Source organism: Bacillus rossius, chromosome 1 (genome assembly GCF_032445375.1).
Source record: "Bacillus rossius redtenbacheri isolate Brsri chromosome 1, Brsri_v3, whole genome shotgun sequence".
Taxonomy (NCBI): domain Eukaryota; kingdom Metazoa; phylum Arthropoda; class Insecta; order Phasmatodea; family Bacillidae; genus Bacillus; species Bacillus rossius.
Genome location: NC_086330.1, coordinates 354597906 through 354619931, shown reverse-complemented (window position 1 = coordinate 354619931; position 22026 = coordinate 354597906). Strand labels below are relative to the sequence as shown.

The 22026-nt window shown below is 36.6% G+C and overlaps 1 protein-coding gene across 1 annotated transcript in view; it reads left to right on the top strand.

Annotated features, from left to right (window-relative positions):
• Positions 1–20346, top strand: part of LOC134528257 (uncharacterized) — a 317693-nt gene extending 297347 nt beyond the window's left edge. The window contains exon 3 of the mRNA XM_063361713.1: positions 6926–20346. Within this exon, the coding sequence (XP_063217783.1) occupies positions 6926–6994 (69 nt within the window). The 3' untranslated portion in view covers positions 6995–20346. The remainder of the gene's footprint in view (positions 1–6925) is intronic.
• Positions 20347–22026: the final 1680 nt, after the last annotated feature.

The following is a 22026-nucleotide window of genomic DNA, read 5'->3' as shown; positions in this document are numbered from 1 at the left end:
TTTGGAACATATCTCGAGACAAAAAAAACTGTTACAAACATTAATAAGAATCACTATTTTTTCTACCAAGTTCAAGGGCAAATTCATGTGACAAGGCGTAATTACTGTATCTTCGGGCTCTGGAATCCAAATTGAATTAAAACCACACGTATTAACAGAGATGATCTGTTCTGGAAGGATCAAATGGATCAGCAATTGACAAAGTTTTACTTAAACTGTATGCTGCCAGAACTTGTAGACCCGCGACGACCGCGGTCGTTGCCCATACGAGATCCTGACTATATTACAAAGGCTATGTACGAATTTGCTGCAAGACAACACAAACTTAGTGTCAAGAAACCATCAAATTCCAGAAGAAATAAAAGTGTACAAGCTATTGCCAACAATGATGAACCCGAATCAAAGAAGACAAGAAGAAATTTGTGTTTTTGAATTTGATTTATCACCATTCATAATGAAATCGTCTCATGTAAGTCATTATAAATATACCACATGTTACGCTCACCTGAACTTTACAAGACGTTTGCATTTGATACTTTAGTACAAACGCATGATATTGCTGTATTGTTTTTGGGTATGTCATATTTTGCATTGTTCAGTTCTTAACTACATACATACATTTTCAGTGCGATAGTGTAAATTATTAGTTATGTGCTTACTACATTGCATGTGATAGAATTTCACTAAATATAAAATCGTTGTATTAAGTTTTGCATAAATTATTAACATGTACATTTTGGGAAAGTGTTTCTGCTTGTAAGAAAGGTTTCATTTTGCAATAAGTATACGTTTGATGTGTTCTAACTTAATATTTCAGCATTGTGTGGGGAGAGATTCAGTCTCAAAATTGTATATATGAAATAATCCAATATTCGATAGATATGTGCGATATATTCCTTTAACATTATTCGTATTTACATTTTAATAAAAGATAATTCCAATGTCAGTGTTAACATTTTTATTTTTGTATCAAGCATTTAGGGGGATATATTCTTCATCGGTGAACTCGGCTGAGTGTATTTCAACCAGTACTTAATGTAAGAAGCCATTTTATCTAGAATGTATAAAAACAATAATTGAAAAATGAATGTTTTTATAAAGATCATGTGTTAATTTTTAGGTACTAATAAGTCTGCATTTGTGTCTGTATTTGATAAACTATGTATGGTAAGTTTGAAATTGGCTGGCACATTTTGTGAGGTAATTCCTCTTGCAAATGTTATAATGTTTCGCAGATGATAAACATGATAAGATGTCGGTGTCATTGATAATCGAGACTTATAGCGACTTCATAACAAATCAGGAACATTATGGTAATAAGCAAGAATTTACTAAAATAAATTAAGTAATCAAATCAACTAGAAACATTTTAATAAATGTTATTGTCTTCTGGGTTCTAGCCGCGTCACAATGGAAGTTCTTTCCGACGTTTCGGAGTGCGTTGCTGCCTCCATCTTCAGGGCAGCAGTAGAAGTCGCTTCTTACCTACTGTTACTCTCAGTAACCTACTACCTACTGTTCGTCAGTAACCTACTACTTACTGTCACTGTCAGTAGGTAAGAAACGACTGCTGCTGCTTCCCTAAAGATAGAGGCTGCAATGCACTCCGCAACGCCGAAATAACTTCCAATGTGACGCGGCTAGAACCCAAAGGCAAAGCAATGACCGTGAAAGCGCGCGAAATTTATTTTAAAGTGTTGTTTGATAATGTTAATATCTTTAACAGTTAAAATTTCCATTCTGTAATGGTTTTATAATTTACCGTTTCATGTTTATCTCTCAACAAATAAAATAAAGGGTAATAAGTTTACAAAATAATTATAATTGATTAATTTTTATTTGGTTTATTGCAAAAGTGTCTGGTATTTTAATAAAAGTTAATGACATATTTTTTACAAACATTCTTTAACACAGATAATTTGAACAACTATAGATTGTGTTATTGTTATGTAAAGTGTATGGTTTGTATATTGTACACAAAGTTTTTTTTCACTAGCTATGGATTTTATTAAAAATTGTTTAGTCAACAAAATTTTATATCTATTTATATGCATTTTTTACTTTCACAACTGTGTAGCCGATTTTTAAGTATATCTGTAAGATAAGTGTTGTACCCGTTTCTATTATAAAAGGTCTGCAAATGTATTTAATCTAAATAATATGTTATAAAACAATGTTTTGACATTTTTTTTAAATTTTGAATATAATTTTTAAATTTTATGTGATTATTTTTTATTGATCACTTCATCATGCATTACAGATACCTTATGGAAAGCTTTGAATGATTCACAGATTTATTTTTTGTGCGGCGGTAACTACAGATGATACAGAAAACTACAATCTGACGAAGGAAATAGAAACATTGGGACCTTCCCCCCCCCCCCCCCCATCGACTACTACTTCATGGTCATCCTCAACCACTTTACCCAAGCCATTGTAAGACCTTTTCAAACCCCCCTGCATCCCAGACCACCCGCTGATTTTACAGCTCATCCTCGCCTGCCTTGCTCCCCACTGACTTTCTCAACCTTCCACCCACCACTTCACGTACGAAGACTACCGAAAAGGCAGAGCAGAATTATTTTCCCTATGATGAATCCTCTTAAGTAGCCACGCGACCAATTAGTCATGCAGTCTCGTGACCATGCGTTCTGGAAGCTTCGTAGTCCTATAGCCACGTGATCACGTAACCTTTAAGACTTGCAATCGCATAGTCTCGTAACCTCATGGCTCGTAGTCTCGTAGTAATGATGCAATGGAGCCTCGTAGACTTGAAGCTACGTAATCAAGTAGCCTTGTAATCTTATAACATAATGCTGTTGGAGCAGATGGAGCAAAAGAGAAAATTCCGACGAAGACAGATGCGTCAATTGGAGCCTTGTAGATGAGTAGCTTCGTAGTCAAGTACTCATGCAGACTTGTAGTCCTGTATCCTCGCAGTCACTTAAACTTGATTTCTAGAAGCTTCGTAGCTCTGTAGCCTCGCATGCATGTATAACTCGTAACCAGCTAGATCATTTTAGACTTGTAGCCTTGCGGCTCATAGTCTCTTAGACTCGTAGCATTCTAGCCAAATATATTTGGCGCTGACGAGACAAAAAGCAGTTGGAGCCTATGAGTTTAGAAGCCAATGACTTTTGGAGCAAAAATACTGTTGGAGCCAATGACTTTTGGAGCCAAAAGACTGTTGGAGACAATGAATATTGGAGCCAATGACTATTGGAGTCTATGTGTATTGGAGCCAATGTCTATTGGAGCCAAAGATTATTGGAGTCAATGAATATTGGAGTCAATGAATATTGGAGTCAATGAATATTGGAGCCAATGAATATTGGTGCCAACGAATATTGGAGCCAAAAGACTGTTGGAGTCAAAAGACTGATGGAGCCATTTGGAGCCAGTTGGAGCATTTGGAGCAATTTTAGCCAATTGATATTAGAGCCCATTAATATTGGAGCCAATGAATATTGGAGCCAATAAATATTGGAGCCAACGAATATTGGAGTCAACGAATATTGGAGCCAGCGAAAATTGGAGCCAATGAATATTGGAGACAACAAGTATTGGAGCCTTTTGGAGCATTTGGAGCCTTTTTGGAGCATTTGGAGCCATTTGAAGCTGTTGAAGCATTTGGAGCCTTTAGAGCATTTGGAGCCTTTTGGAGCATTTGGAGCCTTTTGGAGCATTTGGAGCATTTTGGAGCCTTTGGAGAATTTGGAGCCATTTAGAAAATTTTGGAGACTTTGGAGCCTTTTGGAGCCTTTTTGGAGCATTTGGAGCGATTGGAGCCCATTAATAATGATGCCAATGAATATTGTAGCAATGAATATTGTAGCCAATGAATATTGGAGCAAATGACTTTTGGAGCCAATGACTATTGGAGTCAATGACTATAGGAACCAACAGACAGTTGGAGCCAAAAGACTGATGGAGCCTTTTGAAAAGACTTTTGGAACCAAAAGACTGATGTTGACAATAACTGATGGAGACAATGAATATTGGAGCCAATGAATATTGGAGACTATGACTATTGGAGAAAATGAATATTGGCGTCAATGAATATAGGAGCCAATGAATATTGGAGCCAATGAATATTGGAGTCAATGAATATTGGAGTCAATGAATATTGAAGCCAATGAATATTGGAGTCAATGAATATTGGTGTCAATGAATATTGGAGTCAATGAATATTGGAGTCAATGAATATTAGAGCCAATGAATATTGGAGTCAATGAATATTGGAGCCAATGAATATTGGAGCCAATTAATATTGGTGCCAATGAATATTGAAGCCAATGAATATTGGAGCCAATGATAAATGAGCTGCCTTTTCGTTGTCGGTGCTTCCAATTGAGTTGCCTTTTTGCTGGCGGTGCTGCCTTTTCGTTGTTGGTGCTGCCTTTACGTTGTCGGTGCTTCCAATTGAGCTGCTTTTTCGTTGGCGGTGCTGCATTTTTGTTGACGGTGCTTCCAAATGTGCTGCCTTTTTGTTGGCGGTGCTGCCTTTTAGTTGGCGGTGCTTCCAAATGAGCTGCCTTTTTGTTGGCGGTGCTGCCTTTTCGTTGTTGGTGCTGCCTTTACGTTGTCGGTGCTTCCAATTGAGCTGCCTTTTCGTTGGCGGTGCTGCATTTTTGTTGACGGTGCTTCCAAATGTGCTGCCTTTTTGTTGGCGGTGTTGTGTTTTCGTTGTCGGTGCTTCCAAATGTGGTGTCTGTTCGTTGGCGGTGCTGCCTTTTCGTTGTCGGTGCTTTCCTTTTGTTGATTGCGCGTAGTACAAAATGTAGTGATTGAATATTTACTAGTTTAAAACCTCTTGGTGTTACTAAAATATATTTCAAGGTCACTTGGTCCTTTAGTATGTATAAAAAATGTCACGATGGATTAATTGAATATAATTAGATAACGGCGAAGGTCATGTGGTCCTGAAATGTCTAGCCTATACGTCTGATAATGATATGACTCGGTGTCATGGACTGAAGACAATTGATCTATATGTGTGGCTTTGTACATGAACAGCTTATAGGTTATTCAGATTATTGAAAAATTAGACTTTCATGTAATGCATAGCGGTACTGTATTAATTCTTTGGTAAGGAATATTGAGTTGAGTTGATTTTCGTAGAGCAAATGATTAATCAACTCCGCGAAAGGTAATGGAAAACAGAATCTAAAATTTATTTAATATTTAGTTACAACTGTCACTGGTCAGGAATCGAACCGTGGACAGGAATCCATCGATTCAATTTGAAAATTAATAATTGATTTTTTCGGTGACTTTTGGAATTTCCCCCGCATTTCTAGCTAAATAATTACATGATTTCAAGATGGCGGCCAAATTTCAAGATGTCGGGCACCTCAGTAATAAATGATTACTGCACTGTAGCAGGTTATAATAAAACTAGCATGATGGTAAGACGAGTACACACAAGATGGTGTCCTCCAGCAGACGAAATCATGATGATGGCAATGACCGCTAGCATGTGGTAGCTCCTGGTAGCATGTACTGAACATACAATGACGGATCCATGATGTTCATCAAGGTCAAAAGTCAAATTTCAAGGTCAAGGTCAAATTTCAAGGTCAAGGGCAAATATCAAGGTCAAAATCAAATTTCAAGGTCAAGGTCAAAGTTCAAGGTCAACAGTTGAGGACAAAGGTATGGTGACCAGATAATTATACTAACATGGTATCAGCTTACTCTAGCGGACGAAAACAAGATGGTGATCTCAAGCGGGATATTTCAAGATGGCGGCCATCACGAAAAAGTGCAACGGTGGTTTTAAGGATTTTTTATTATTTAATTATGTTGATTAATTTTTAATGATTTTTAAATTTTTTCGCGAATCTCTAGCATTAAAATTACGGATTTTCAAGATGGCGTCTACATTTTAAGATGGCGACCATAACGATAATTTCAACATTAATAGGATCCAATATGGTGGTCGTAACAAAGTGTAAGAATGACATGGTACTCAACCAAGATGGCGGGTGTAACGAAATATGTAAAATTTTATAATCTAAGATGGCTACCGTGACGATAACTGCAACAGTGGTTGTTAAGATTTTTATTTAATTCGATCAAATTATTTTTTTAATGATTTTTAAAAATTTTCCCGATTTTCTAACATAAAAATTGCGGATTTTCAAGATGGCGGGCGTAACGAAAATTGCAACGGTGACGTCATAATCCTAAAAGAGGCTTATCGGAGGCTGTAGTTAAGGATGCTTAAGCCTATATCAGGAATTTGTGTTCTTTCTAAGGCAAAAGACATTTGTGGTTTTTCGAAATCCTAATTTTTCCTCGAAACGGGAATTTTTCCCTCGAAAACGGGAAATTTTCCCTTGAAAACGGGAAATTTTCCCTCGAAAACGGGAAATTTTGAGTCATTTTGAGTCAATTTTGAGGAATTTTGAGGAATTTTGAGGAATTTTGAGTCAAAGATTGCTGCCGTAACGTCAAAATCCAAGATGGCGGAGAGACAATCACAATCTACATCCTGAATCCTGGCGCAGAAAATACTTTCCTATACTACTAAATATCTATCATCAATTATATGAATCACCATAGTTTTTTAGTCAATTGTAACATAACCTATTATTACTGTACTAGCCGACAGCGTAACGGAACAATGTGCGTAACGGTACACAGAGTAACGGAACAATGGGCGTAACGGGACACCGCGTAACGGTACAATGTGCGAAACGGGACACTTTTTCGTGCGTGCAGCCGGCGTTCATCGATTTATTAGACGTTGTAACGTCAAACATTTTTCTAACATCGGGTATGGGGATATATACCACTATTCTCCTCCCCCTCTTATTCTGCAGCGTCCGCCACTGTGTCGTGATTGACCTCATCTTGACTATACGTAAATCTTTATTAATTTTTAAAAAAAGTTGATTGTTTGTTCGTTTGTTTGTTGCAGAAGATCACCACGGACCTGCAGAGTGGCGACAAAGCTACCTTGCTGCCTGACGGCTCCGAAGAAGAGTGAAAACCAGCGACCGCCTGAGAAAATTATCCCCCCCCCCCCCCCCCCTCACAAAACGCCCTCGCAAATTCAAGCCTTGCCTACTGCCAGAAGCTTCAAGAAAGAAAACCACGCGCGATTGAAAAATAAAACACATTTATTATTCTGACATCACCTGTAACGAGACTTGTAGCCTGTTGTTGAAAGAAAGCGAATGGGGGGGGGAAGTTTGCACGATTATAATGCTGCCACGCACCTCGGCCTATCGTGACATTCCATGTGTGACCCTTTTTTTTTAATCGGAAAATTCCTCAAAAATAACCTAATACTTCTGTAGAGTCTTTGAAAGCATGCATGTGAACAATCATTCGGTCACCATATGCTTCACTGCTTAGCACTTTTAATGTTTTCTTAATTATTCTCGAGATTGGCCAGACAACGTAGACACACCCACTTACCCCTACTAGCCGTCATCAATATAGACGTGTAATTTTTTTTTTTTGTGAAAAGATTTTGATACTATAGCAGCGTGTTGAAACCACCGCAGCATCGCCTGCATCTCGTGATTGGTCGGGATTATTTCAGATTGGACATGTGCAGGGACGTAACTAGACTTATTTCCATCTGGGACAAGAACTCGCGTTAGCGGCCCCCCCCCCCCTTTTCCCGCCGTTTCTTAAAACCAATTAAACTACAAACGTTTCCAAAAAAATATTTCATATCGCCAACACATATTAATCTCACAATTCAAAATATTTTTAATTCAACTTAGATGGTGAACAAATAAATGTAGGCTATTTGCAGTCATTTCATTTTTAATACATCGCAAGAAAACTATCAGCTTTTAAATATTTGACAAACACGCGTATGTGTATCTTTCAATACAAATAATTAAGTTAATCTGCTGTCCAACATTTTGTTTTGTGTTGTAACACTACGATAGTCAAGTTAAAATATATAGTAAAAATTGCTCTGCCAGTCTAGCGCCCCCTCCCTCCCCCCCCCCCCTCATTTGCGGAGCCCGGGGTACAAACTCTGTCTGCCCCCCTCTAGTCACGTCCCTTGGACATGTCCAAAATCAATTCCCAGGAAAACTAACGATTTTTGAAAAAATAAATGAAGATGTTTTTATCTTACATTTAGTATTTAAGTATCGCGTTTATAATTAGGTTTTGGGGAGCTTGCGAGTAACAAACAAGTGACTATGCGTGTTACGATTAGATCACAAAATAAAAATAAAAACTTAAATGCCTAATATTTTGTCAGTTAAACCAAATATAACAGGATCTAAGTGTTAATTTCTTCACCGCATAAAAAATAATTGTTTTCTATTTCTATACGATAGTCAGCTACACGCTGAAAAATATTGTATGACTTATTCTCTGAGAATCATTTGTCATTTTTCCCCCTACCACACCCTACACCCCACTAAATTCCAGAACAGTTTTGGCAGGCTAACGGAACGTGTTTGGGTTTCGAAACGAGAAAAATGAAAAATAAAAATAAATAATTTCCTCTGGAAACAACAATAAAAAAACCACTAGCCCACCCGAAGTTACATATTTACATACGGAATCTGCGCTCTAAATTAGTACGTGATGAAAATGTAAAAAGTGCACGCAGGCTTTGTTGTGAGCCGGAAATACGAGGGGTTGGCACGAGGTTGCCAGTTTGCAGAACGGCTGACTGCTGAAATTCGGGGGAGCGAAGGACTAACATGGATCGAGGTGCCTGACTCAAAAACGAGTAAAGTCTCAAAATCGTGCTTCGTGTTGTGTCGAATAGAACGGTTTATTATTTTTTAAAAAAACTGGCAGAAATCTCTTTAAGAGATATGTTCATTTACGAATGTGTTATTTGATTTCATTACTGATGAGGGAAATATATTAACGTTTATTTTTTCGCTAACTTTAACTGTTTCATTTACATTATAATGCTGTACATATTTGAGGAATATATCATACGTAAATGTGAACAATTTTTTGTGTGTGAATTTTACAATCTTCTGAACAGGCGAATGAAATATAAGTGAAAGAGAATAATTATTTTCTGATCTTAATTAAATTGTCATGCTGCGGTACGTGAATTTTTTAGTAGCCTAATAGTGTATTTATAAAAATTCCTAACTTAACGAAACGCGATACAAAAACAATAGAGCTTAAATTAAGTCCTAGGGAAACCAAGTTTTTTTTTATGCCCCATTGATAGCCGTTACCATGGGGCGACTTTCGGAAACTTTTTATATTGTTTTTCGTTTCATGGTCCATAGACCCCAAAACCATCGTCAACTTAAAATGTTTATATATATATATATATATATATATATATATATATATATATAACGTTTTTATGGACACGATAACTCCCGTAATTTTTCACAAATACTTCCAAACTGATACATTAAAAAAATGGGAATAGAAAATCTCGGTTCAGTTCGTTAATAGGCAATATCCGCCTAAAGGGCTAGAAATGGAGGCAATTTTTTGAAAAACAGAAAAATCGATCTAACTCCTATAATATGACGAATCTCACATTATTTTGAACGTTTTATAACTCGTAGGTGTAATAATAAAAACTTTTGTCTAAATATATTTTTGACACAATCAACCATAACTGCAAGGGATTGAAAAAACCTGGGGTTGAAATAAGAAATTTAATAAAACTTCCCTACCATGTGCACAATCCAATCCATTCTTATTTTTGTTTAACAGTTCTAAATAATGCCTAAAACTTTTGTTCAAATAATTTTTTATGTAACCAAACATTACTGTAAGGTGTGGAAATAACACGGTTTGAAAGTTAAAAAAAATAATCATTCTTTTTTTTTTATAGATGTACTATCAAATTAGTTGTAATTTATTGTATGATTCCTAAACTTTATCTAAAACTATGTCTGAAACAATTTTTAATGAAAATAATTATTACCGTAACAACCAGGGTTTAAATTATTTTTTTAAAAAAATTTGGAGTGAAACTTCTTTGCTGAGGGGGCTACAATTTTCAAGGGTTACGAAAATTCCGATCGCATGAGGGGAATAGTTAGATACGTGGTGGGGGAAATGAGAGGAGGATGGGTGAGTCAGTGACGACGCCACTCCAACGCATTCACTAGCGGTCGAATGGGAATGGGAAAAAAAAAAGGGGGGGGGAATTAGACACGTAGCGTAGCATGCTACATGCCAGTTGTAACGACCGAAAGGGGAGACGGCAGGAGAGAGGTAGAAATGACGCAGCAGTGATGCCACGGAACTCTCGTAATATAACGCTGCTTGTATTTGTCTAGTCCTCAGTTTTCATAACGGCTAACGATTGACGCAACCATAAGTATTTTATTTAATTTTAAGTATCTACAATCTATTTATTCGGGTAAATATGTATTGTACGGATTAGCGCCAAAAAAAATCGTACAAATATGAAATAACTTTCATTATATGCTATCTTACGTCCTCTCTTCAGAACCGCCTGCGGAGATAAAAAATTCCAATTACTTTAGGAGATATCGAATTTTTTAATCTTCATTTTTTGGCGATTTTTTTTAAAAAAAAATTTAAAAATCCGAAAATACCTTTATTCTGTGCTCTTAAACTTCCTCTTTTCATTAAATCCGGCTGAGATAAGAAATTCCAAATACTTTTGGAGATATCGAATTTTTTAATTTTCATCCTGTGCACTCGTGCGGCGATAACGATTGCTTGTTTACAAGTATCATTTTTTTTTTTTTTTTGCGATGTTCCCGAACGGAGAAACCTAAGATGCACATAAAGTTCTGCCATTCCCGATTACACCCGAACAATTCACCTTCGGCCAACCTCGGGTTTATTTATTAATATTTCTCTGTTTATTTTAATGTAGCTATACTAACCTAACTAACCATCCAAATGGTTTTAAAGTTTTTTTTTTTAATGTAGCTAACCTATCCGACCACTTTTAATATTTCAATTCATTTTTCCTGCGCAAAAATAAATAAATCCCGAGGTTGGCCGAAGGTGAATATTCGGGTGTAATCGGGAATGGCAGAACTTTATGTGGATCTTAGGACTCTCACGCGAACGAATACATCATGTAAAAAGAAACTTACGTGAGTTTATTCTGTTCATCCTTTTTCCCGGTTTGTTAGGTCAGGTCAGCTACATTATAAATACTTTAAAACTAAACAACCAATAAAATTAATTTTATTATTTTTAATGTCTGTTCAGTTTCAAAGTATTTATAATGTAGCTGACCTGACCTAATCTACCTTTGTCCCATTTTGTTAGGTCAGGTCAGTTACATTATAAATACTTAAAACTATACAACATGTAAAATAAATTGATATTATTTTTAATTTCGGTTTATTTTGAAGTATTTATAATGTAACTAACCTTACCTAATGGAAAATTTCTGTTATTTAGACATTCACGCGCACACGGCAAAATATAAAATGGCGACGGTCAAATTATTACACACGTCTGGTATAGCAAAATAAGAACGGCCATATCTCCAAAAGTATTTGGAATTTTTTATCTCCGCAGGCGGTTCTGAAAAGAGGACGTAAGATAGCATATAATGAAAGTTATTTCATATTTGTACGATTTTTTTTGGCGCTAATCCGTACAATACATATTTACCTTTATTCGTGTGTAAAAGAGTTATTTATTCGTACAATTAACTTTATAAGTGTTATTATTTTGTTTTTGTGAATAGTGTGATTGAAAATGTAAGAAAGACGTGTGGATTCAAGAGGTTAGCTTTATAAGTGTAATTTATGTTCATTTGTTCTTTCATTTCATTCAGCTGGAGATCTTAATTTAACATCATGCCTAAAAATTATAAAAATTCATAAGCAGATAAGAGGTATTAAAGGAAACGTGGGAATAAACCGCCAAAAGAGGCGCCAAAAAGTACCAGTGAACGTGTACGAGAGTAATTTATTGGTCATTTGAGATCATACCAGCATTCTTACTATTCTCGATTATTATCTCTTGTTCAATAAAAAACTACTAATAATTTAACTCTATATATAATAAGCAAGAAGTTTCACTTATGTTGCGCGTGGAATACACGCACTCTTGTTCGTATTTACTTTAAAACATCTTAATATTATCTATAAAATAAACTGGTGCAAAGCAAAATTTTATACGACTACATTATTAGTGCAAGGTATGAAAAATAGTATTAGAAGGTAAAAAAAAAATTAATAACTACCTTAGTTGGCATAATATGAAATCCGTTCTAAGCTATTCGATGCTGGATGAATTGAGTTGAAAACAATCATATTTTCGCTGCGTGTAAAATGGAAATTTTTTTATTAAATAATTTTGTAATATGGAGAACACAAAGATATTATGTACATTAAGTTCTTAAAATGTTTCAGAAGGTTACAGAAGTTTCCAGAAGATATAGGTAATTCGAAATCTACCTACTTCTGTAGGTTGTGCTAAAAGGGATCTTTTTTAATAATTCGATTTAGCAAAATTTCCTATTTGTTTAGTGTTAATCTCTATGGGTTTAAATTACTATTGTGTTCCACGTATACCTTCATAGGAATTTTGCAAAACAAAAATTTCGATTTGATAATATGATGAGCACTCGAAACATAAATTTAGTTGCCAAAACTTATATATATATATTTAACTTATATACTAATTTAAAAGCAGATCACAAATTGACGGTTCGATTCTACCAGTGCTTAAAATTGACACCACATGTGACACACATTATTTATAGCACAAATAGCTTAAATAATGTCACTTCTGTCAATGAGTGTTGTACGAGACGAAATCGAAAGAAGTAAATTCACGTCTTCGCGACAGAACGCGTGTCGAATTCTTTGCTTGAACGCCGAACTCTTGTGTATCTCCGCCATGCAGTGTGTTGTTTGCATTGGATTTATTTTTCCTGTGGTGACGTTTCTGTGTTAATCAGCTCCATGCTGACCCGGTTTACCCGGACCCCCCCTCCTTCTTGAAATTAAGAAGCCTCTCACTGGGTGTGCTCGCTTACGCTTGCGAAACGGAGTTGATAAAACGTAAACGTCAAAACTTATGTTTTATAGAAAACATTTTGTGTATGTGCTTAAGTTTTCTGTTTATTGCATGCATAGGTATAGGCCAAAATATGGACAGTATACAACGGACAAGCACCCTATCAGGAGGTGACTTGTGTCGGGTAAAACCCACTTGCACATCTCTCGGGGTCGCCATCTCGGGGTCGCCGAATTTCTGTGAGCCCCGCTTGCGAATCCTACAGATTTGCGCGGGTCGTTACCACAACGCCGAACGTACAATAACGCCGAATACCATAACGCCGAATGCCAAATTGACCGCAACGCCGACAGCCAGAAAACTGCTGTGTACCACAACGCCGAAATACAGTAACGCCGATAAATGTTTCTGCGGGAGGGGGGGGGGGGGGCACAGGAGCAAAATGAAAAACAACTGAATGAATTTGTGTGCTAACCTTACCTAACCTAATCTTTGTGGCAGTCCTGCAATGACATTTTTTCGGGGTTAATGTATTTCGGCGTTGTGGTACACAGCAGTTTTCTAGCTGTCGGCGTTATGGTTTTCGGCGTTATGGTATTTCGGCGTTGAGGTGCGTCCCCGATTTCCTGTGAACAGGTAGCTGTTCGGGGAGGAGTGAGTAGGCAAGGGTGGTTAGACGAGAGGAAACGCTACTGAGCGCTCTCAGAATGCCGCCTGTACTCCGCACTGGACAAGGCACGGAGCCGATCGATGGTCGGGTTGCCGTCACTCACCACCCTGCAGCCGTCAAGGCGCCAGGTGGTGCACTGCACCTCCCCCCCCCCCCCCCCCCCACCCGGTCGGCCGTGAGGGTTGTTCTTTCCACCTGCGCGGACAGCCAAGCGCGACCCGTACTTGGTCGCCGCTGTACCGCGCGGGAAACAAAGATGGTTGCAGACGACTTGAGTGATTAGTGCCCCCGCCATCTTGGGGTTCTTCAAACACCAAGCCATCACATGGGAAAACCAACTATTCGCCTTAGCCAAGGGAGTATTTAGGGAGGGGCAGGGCGGGGCCGTGGCACCCCATCCAAAGCCAGATTTTATTTTCAATAATAAATGCAACTCATTATGACTCAAAGTATGTACTCATTTTTGGCCATTGGCTATCCAAAATGAGAGTAGTCGTGTCTTTGAACACGTATTAGGACACAAAATCATAAACAATGGTACTTAATGTACGAATTATGTTTCCGTAAGTGAAAAAATGTTATGTAATAATTTCAAATTTCGGAAAAGCACTTAAGGGTTATCAGATAGTCTTTAAAAAAAATTTCAAGCATAGTTTTTTTTTTAATATTTTCGGGGGATGCATTCCATAACCCTCAGAACCACAAAACAGGTCTATCAAAAATATATTGTTATAAATCACTTACTCCCCCCCCCCCCCCCCTTTTTTTTTTCATCAATTCTTGGCTATGCCCATGCACCGATCCCGAATTATCCGCGTTCGTGCATCTTCGGAAATAAACTTTTTTTTGTAGAAGAAATACTTAGGTCAGGTTAGGAGTGGTACATGAATAAAATTTTCGTTATTGATGCAGTTTTCTCCAGGGAGGTTATATATATATTTTTTTTTTAGCTCGTATTGATGGTCGTGACTAAAGTGGAAAGTCGTAAGGTAAGCAACACTTACAATACTCTAAAACTCGTGAAAAATACGTGAAATCACTCTTTTTTTTTCTTTCCTAACCTGGAGGAGTCTGCGTCAAGGAGGGACCTAGGTGTGCCCATACGACTAGTCGTGCTGGGATAAGCCATGCAGGGAGAGGGTCGCATGCACAGTGTGCTTCGTGCAAGGATCGGAAGCGACTGAAGGGAGCCATGACTAACTCCCCTATCTTAAAATTACAGGTATCTTAAGTTGGGCCCAGGTGAAACCTGCATAGACGCAGGGGAATACCCGTGAACACACACGCGCGGGATGCAACAAGCCGTGCATTGAGCAAGCAGGATGATACAGGACAAAGAGGAATGGTCCGAAAGGAGAGTTGTTCGGGGTGAAACACGAGTCCACCAAGTGCCGGGATTTCGGCACTTGCACGCGAGTTCCGCTTTCATAGTTTGTCCTCGTCTGGATGTTGAGAGCGGCGGACTTCGGATATTTTCGGAACTGTTCGGAAAGGAGGGGGGTGTGTGTGGCTTATCTGTGGATAGCAGGCTTCCCCCATCAAATAGCCGTCGGAACTGCGTCGTGCAGCAGGACGAGTGGAATTTAGATGGGAGGGGAAATTATACATTTCTTTCCCGCAACCGTTATCCGCCTGCTGGAAACAAATTATTTTCTTCTGGCGACTGCAGGCTGCGATGTAAAACTAAAATAAATAAATAAAATAACGCGGAAAGAGTTGGCGAATGAAATCGCTATGTGATCAATTTGCCGAAATGTAATTTTTATTTTATTCTATTGGATGAAGGTGAAATGTGATGGCACTTCAGTTTTGCAAGTGGTGTTTCAAGAAATACCAAGAGACACGATGGATTTAAGGGAGTTATTTTAAGAATATTTTAATTTTGGCTGTTGTGTTTTCTTGTCATTACAATTTTTTTTTGGGGGGGGGGGGAGGGATGGAGGGGGAAGGAGGTTTTTTTCGTGTACATCTATCACGATAGCGCTCTTGAACATTATGTTTCGTCTGTAAAACGTCACGCATAATTATGATAACTAGCGTGATATTTTCCAGCTTGAAAATTACTATTTGTAAGTATCTGGTGAGAAAATTTGTGCCCCAACAACAACAACAACAAAAATACAAGACATATATCGTAACAAATTTACGGAGAAGAAACCCTTTATTAATAGTAACGACAAGAAAATGAAACAACCAATTTGGCTCGTGAGGGCGAGCCTTAAGAATCATACTTGGAGCATTAGTGCAGCCTTAGTTGCTTATTAGTAGTAAAAACTATTGTAATTCACTTGTAGTAATATAAATTATTTATTTACGTAGTTTATATCGTATGAGTACATGTATTATGAATGTGAATTCAGGAGTAATATTTTGTAATGGTTATTTTGTTTTGACTGTATTCACTTTTCACTATGTTGTGAATGATTACTTGGAAATCCAAGTGTACACTTCACTTATCTTCCCCCTTATTTATTTTCTAGTACTTATATTGTTTGTATTTCTTTTTGTTTTATACTTGTGTAGTGCCAGCCTATTTTGAACTATGTATGTTGGCCGGCGCTTAATAAATGTATGAATAAAATAAACCCGTCACCCAACCCCTTCAACTAAAAGAGACATTTCAAAAAAAAATTCAAGATGGCGTGGACTAATCTTTCTACAAGGCCAGTGTCGCATTGGCGCCGCATCGTCGCAAACGGCATGAAGGCGCGTGCGACTGGCCAGGATCGCCATTGACTGAAACAATCTATTTCCCAGAGACGCAACACCGTCGAGTTAACAATTACCAACGTTCCAAGACTCTACAAACTGTGTGAAACTGGGCCATAGGAGAGAAGGAAAAAAAAAGGCATTGACAATACTGTGAGAATCGGCGACGCACTCTAAATGGACGGTTTATTGAAATGTACATCCGTGCTAAGGCGTTGACAATACTGTGAGAATCGGCGACGCCCTCTAAATGGACGGTTTATTGAAATGTACATCTGTGCTAAGGTGTTGACAATACTGTGAGAATCGGCGACGCCCTCTAAATAGACAGTTTATTGAAATGTACACCTGTGCTGTTCACTGGTGCGCTGGGCTCTTGCGTTTGAAAGTGCGTGTGCTATTCATACATAGATCATGTTTCTTAGTATGTACCAATGCTTGGATGCTGAGGTCGTGTCTCATCCCGCTGTCCCAATGCTTGTGGCGCTGGCAAAGCATCTTACTTATCTGCTTGACGTCAAACGCGAGGCCACGAGAACAAATCAGCTTATTCTATTCGTGTGGTTCTGTATGTGTGTGTGTATGTGAAAACCCGTTAAGAAGTGTGCATTCGGGAAATGTTGCTGAAAAACTCTATAACTACATCCAGTAAAAATGTATAAACTTTCTGTTGTACTCCTGACATCTAAGTGAATCCAATAAAAAAAAAAACAGCATTGCTTGTACAATAATGTATAATCTCAGAATACACGTGCTGTACTCACCGTCGAGAATTCATTAACTTCTGGGAAATATTTGTTATAAATACGTTGGTGTGTAACTACAGGAATGCGTTATAATTTAATTACATGCGACATAATTTTTTTCAGTTTCTAGAACCTAGTAATCTTTTGGCCATAATAAAGAGAAAACGTTATTCTAAAAGTAAAATAAATTGATAAATGACAATTTAAAACACACAAACGCTGAACGGAGTGAATTCTTGAAGCGTATCCCAACGTTAATGAACTTAAAAGTAATTAACAGCTAAGATGGTTGAAAAAAACAATTTAATCTCCCAAATTGTTTGTCGCACTTAGGCCAATGTTATAGATATATTCATATGTAACTGCGCAATCCTATATGTTGTTGACGTTTCATGAGCGTCAGTTATTTTGTTATGTAGTTAGAAGTTTGTGCTGTCGTTAATTTAGGCAAACAGTTTGCCGTATGATATGCCCTATACATGTGTGATACATTTATTTCGTTTTTTAATTTCCATTCATTGCCGGCGCTTCAATATCATGCGCGCACAAGTTTAAACGTGATTTATTTTTAATAAGTTAACTACAAATAACGTGTTGAAACACTCATCAAACTTTTACTTTATAAATATTATGAAAAAAGAATGAAACATACAGAAAAAATATAGACAGAGTAAAATCAACAAGATGATTCCAAATGGGCGAAAATGAGAATAGCTTAAATGCACGCGATTTAGATTATTAATGTTTGTTTTTCGCGAATTTTGTGCTCTCTCATTAGTGTCAGCAAAATCATTAGATACTTTGTTTTAGATAACGTGCCTTTTCATATGCGGATCAGAAAACGTGTAACTGTTTTGAGTAGCGAACAGAACTGTAGAAACATGCTGGTGCCTTCAGAATAGAGGATATAGAAGTTACAGGTATCACGATCAGGAAATTTATTTTTCAGTGCTGGTATTTAGGGCGAGTTGATTCAAAATAGTTATTATTGCTGGCAAAAAAAAAAACCGTGAACTTTGTAATTATTTTGCGTTTCTAATGAAGTAGCAGCTTATTTCCTTGCTTGAGTATTTTCTCTCTTGCGAATGCCTCGGTGCATTTAGTTGTGCTGTGTTGTATGATGTGGTCAGAACACTTCTTGCACAAACTTTAAATTAGCTTGTTTAATACAGGCAACACTAAATTTGGTATTTATTATTGCATTATGTGAGTAATTTATTAATTCTAGCTACAACCTCAAAATCATTCACAAACGTAACAAATATTCATAGTACTTATTTGTTTCGATATAGCTACGTGTTCCAAACTGTTTAGTTATTTAAATTTAAAACACTATAATTTTCCCATTTTTTTATGCAATTGGTTTTAATTATACTATTCTGCTGCTACTTATAAACATGTATGTACGTAAATAACTTTTGCTCGCAAGCCTAAATCGTTTTAAGTATTATAGCAGCCAGTGTTAAGACTTACATGTTAAAAATGCACACAAAAATTTCTTGGGGCGAGCATTCCTGATATATAAATCGAAAAATATCATATTAAAAATATTACGGTGTGTGTTGTGAAATATGTTGAAGAAAACTAGGTTGCCATCTGTGATTTCGTGTCATATCTTAATAAATAATTATTTTTGTTCTAAAAATAGCTGAGATTTATTTTATATAGAGTAATGGAGATGCCCACATTTTCCCTAAAGCTATGTCAGAATAACTGTTTAAATGTTAATAGTTACTATTACTTAGTATTTAAGTATAAGTAGCTTTCAGCTGTGGTATTAAAAAGAGTATGTTTAGTTAAAGCTTTGTACAGTGACTTGAGCCACAAAGAAACAATAAGCGAGTGATTGAAACTGCAAATAATAAATGCTTCATATTCATGTGTGAATGATGGTGTAAAAATTTATTTTACATTGTATAGCTAAATCAAGCCATCACAAAGTATTTGAAAACTGACTAAACACGTGTTCCCGTAGAATCAAGTGTTATAAATTCAACTAGATCTAATTCTTACACGTGTTACATTTTCTTCGTTATAGGTTCATTAGTTTATTCGCTTCCGGACTTTAGTTTTTCCGTACCACGCAGGGTTCATCTGTATAAACAATAACTTCAAACGACTGAAAATTCAGAATTTTTATTTTTGTATTCTAAATAATAGATTTGGATACGTCCTAATGGACGTATCTTGTACATAACCAAAAAAAAATATATTGTATTATTTAAAAAGTCGATTCAGTAATAACTTACAAGAAAATTGGAAAGTTGTATTATTTTTAATTGGTTATGGAATCACTTCTAAAGAAAATTGTACAATAGTGTAAAAATTTTATATTGCTTTCTGTTTGGTACATTTTTTTCTAACTCAGCTAAATAAAATCGTTTTTTTATTAAGTTTGGAAGATAAAAATTTCTCGGAAACAGTTGTTATTCATTTGAGAAATAATTATGAAATTAATAATAAAACGACATATCGAGACCTTATTTCAATGTAATTAATTATCTAGATATTTAAATTGTCTTTTGATTTATTGCAGTGATGCTTATTATTATTAATACAGTTTTCATTTGAGATAAAAAAAAATTTAAGTACTACTTTACGTGAAATGGTCCATAATTTTTTACAAATTACTATAAAGTAGTAAGAGTTTAAATTTTTATTTTTATTTCGAACTCGTATATTAATTCCACTGTAAAAAGTTTTAATCAGTAGGTGTAATTGAAAGAAACGCTTCTGTATTGCACAGTTGTACTAAGCACTATTTATAAAGTCATTGTGTGCAAAATATGTAAATACTTTTTGATAGCTCAATGGTTTAAGCCATGCTTGTGACTTATTGTGACACAAAAATGAATGAATGCGTTAAGATGTGAACTTACATAGTTTTTTAGTGAAGGATTCAGTCTGTGTGAACTGTTTTATGTCATGCACTGCTTTGATAAGATACATAAATTACGTACTGTCATCTCTTCTTGAGTCATCTTTATTGCTAAGAAACAACTTCACGATATTACTAAGAACCAAATACAATAAGTTAATGTGGTAGGTTGTATGTTGCACTCGTAAAAACATTTGGCTGTATTGTACTTCACTGTTTCTGTAACTCTATGTAAATTTGGTTGGTACACTTTCGTTGATGATAAATATGCAATATGGTTTAGCATATCATCCACCTAAATGTACGTTAGCTCCACGTGACTTCGCCAATGCAGTGTTGTTATACTTGATTATTGACAAAATGATTGTATCGTAATATATGGAAATAAAGACTTGTGTAAACCAACTAAACCTTCCTCGAAATTTTAAAAACCCTCTTTCATGGCTCCTAAAGCATTTGTTATAAGTTTTTTTGATAGCTTGAAACTGGTTATGAATCTCGTAAATAATTAAAAAAAATTAAATAAAACTCTTTAGAAAATTCATCTAAACTGTGTATGCATTTTCCTTCAAAGATGTAATTTTTGAAATCTCTGAAGGTTTTTTCATTGTTTGAAACCCTTGTTAAAACATTTTCCTCCCCAATGTAATGCCTGAATTTTTCTGAAAATTTCGTAAGTCTGGTATAAATGACAAGATATCCCAGAAACAAATGGACGGACACTAAACTACCGAGGAATAATTAAGCTCTTTCCTGCTAACTGATTAATAAATTTGTGGCTCATCTGTAGTTATTTCAAAATAATATGAACATATTTGAAATATTTACACAGTTTCATCTTTCAACCAAACCTGCATCCTCCTGCTACACGTCAAAAAGAAGTCAGTTAAAACTGCAACAAACATATATATTTAATAACATGATTAAAGAAGAATCGCATTCGTTGTAATATTCTACAAAATTTTCTATTTTTACCACGCTTTTATTAGTTTCACCAGTATGTATATATGAATGGACTAGGTAATAAAATATTTCCATTAAATTTTTACCCACTGTTAGACTTCCGAACGTGTTGAAATTTTGCATACATATTAAGAACCTATGACAATACATTATTTTAATAACTTAAGACCTTAGTGTTACGGGTATGGGGGGAGCGAGGGTGTCAGAGGGTCAAAAAACCACTAATTTCGAGCTATGGGTAAAAACCATGCTTTTTGTGTGTCCATGAGGTCAGGGCATGGTGGGAATTTGCTCCGGGGTCCACTTTGTTCCTGGGGGGGGGGGGGGGGGGGAAAGGGGGTAAGGGGTTAAATACACAAAATTTTGAAAATTTTAAAAATCCATGCTTCTTTCACTTTGGAGTGTTTCCGATCCAATAGGTAGGGTTGTGGTGGAAAAGCCCTAAAATCTTTAACGGTCCCGTAACCCGCCTTGGAGGCTGATTTTAGGGGGGGGGGGGGGGGGGGGAACCCGTGCTCAGTTAATGTGTATGTAATAAAGAATATCTCTGCCGAGTTTCAAGCCTGTATACAGATACTTGAAAGACGGTCAAGAGCTTTCATTGTACCTAGGTGCTGCTGGAGCCTTTGTGAGTGGTTGGTATCCATTCGCCGCCAGGGGCGCTTGCGTTCCAGGCCATCAAACCAGACCTGGATCACAATATGAAGCGGACCACGAGTCCTAGGTGTAGAAACCCCCGCATGGTAGACTCTTTTGTACTCTGCACAACTCTTCATCCAGAACCTCTTAATTATATGGAGTGGAGTTCGAGTTTAGTTAGATAGAAGTAGTTGTGATTTCGCGAGATTTCTCAACGATTTGCAGAGTCATCGAATCCAGATTTCTCAAAGCTGAATTGAATTGCTACCACACGCACACAGGGAAAAACATTTCTCTCTGAGTTCTCCGCCTTGTAACGTATTTTTTTTTGTCTGTTAGGTTGGTTATTTCGTCGTATATCAATACTGAAGGTTGTTCGAGCATAAAAAGATTTTAAAAAATGAAGAGTGGTTCTTACAGCTGATTAAAAGGTTTCTTTAATGAACTGATTAAGGAATATAATCATATTAAAACAGTATTTAAAGAAT